This window comes from Penaeus monodon, chromosome 22 (genome assembly GCF_015228065.2).
Source record: "Penaeus monodon isolate SGIC_2016 chromosome 22, NSTDA_Pmon_1, whole genome shotgun sequence".
NCBI classification, from domain to species: domain Eukaryota; kingdom Metazoa; phylum Arthropoda; class Malacostraca; order Decapoda; family Penaeidae; genus Penaeus; species Penaeus monodon.
The window spans coordinates 8,231,088-8,231,490 of NC_051407.1; the positions used below are offsets into that span (position 1 = coordinate 8,231,088).

The following is a 403-nucleotide window of genomic DNA, read 5'->3' on the forward strand; positions in this document are numbered from 1 at the left end:
ATGTGACCTCTGTTTACCTGAATCTATATACGTGAGTGTTCTTAGGTTTCGTGTTATGTATCTTTTGTTATGTCAATTTGCATCTGAATGTGTCTGTGAGTGGGCTCGTGTAGTTCCGTTTGAAGAACAGGGTGCATAATATAAAGTAACAAAATTTTACTATAACTACTTCCTTCCCATTTCAGTGTACGGGGTAGGAAATACCACTCACCAAGAGCTTCATGGTGGAAGATGCTGGCTTGCGCAGTCAAGCTCCGCCTTATATACTTCCATTCTCTCTCTTTCCTCTCACACTCCCAGTCATCCCAGTTTCTTCTCATACTCAGTTCCTCGCGTAGTTTTTTTTTTTCAGGATTACTTTTATCCTATAGTGCTTACAGAACGCTGTGGGTATTCGGAGAAA

The 403-nt window shown here is 40.9% G+C and overlaps 1 protein-coding gene across 1 annotated transcript in view; it reads right to left on the reverse strand.

The window, feature by feature from the left end:
- The window catches only part of LOC119586899 (PE-PGRS family protein PE_PGRS16-like), a 1,537-nt gene extending 1,146 nt beyond the window's left edge, over positions 1-391 (reverse strand). Inside the window, exon 1 of the mRNA XM_037935638.1 lies at positions 212-391. Coding sequence (XP_037791566.1) covers positions 212-223 — 12 coding nt within the window. The 5' untranslated portion in view covers positions 224-391. The remainder of the gene's footprint in view (positions 1-211) is intronic.
- Between the last annotated feature and the right edge of the window lie 12 nt (positions 392-403).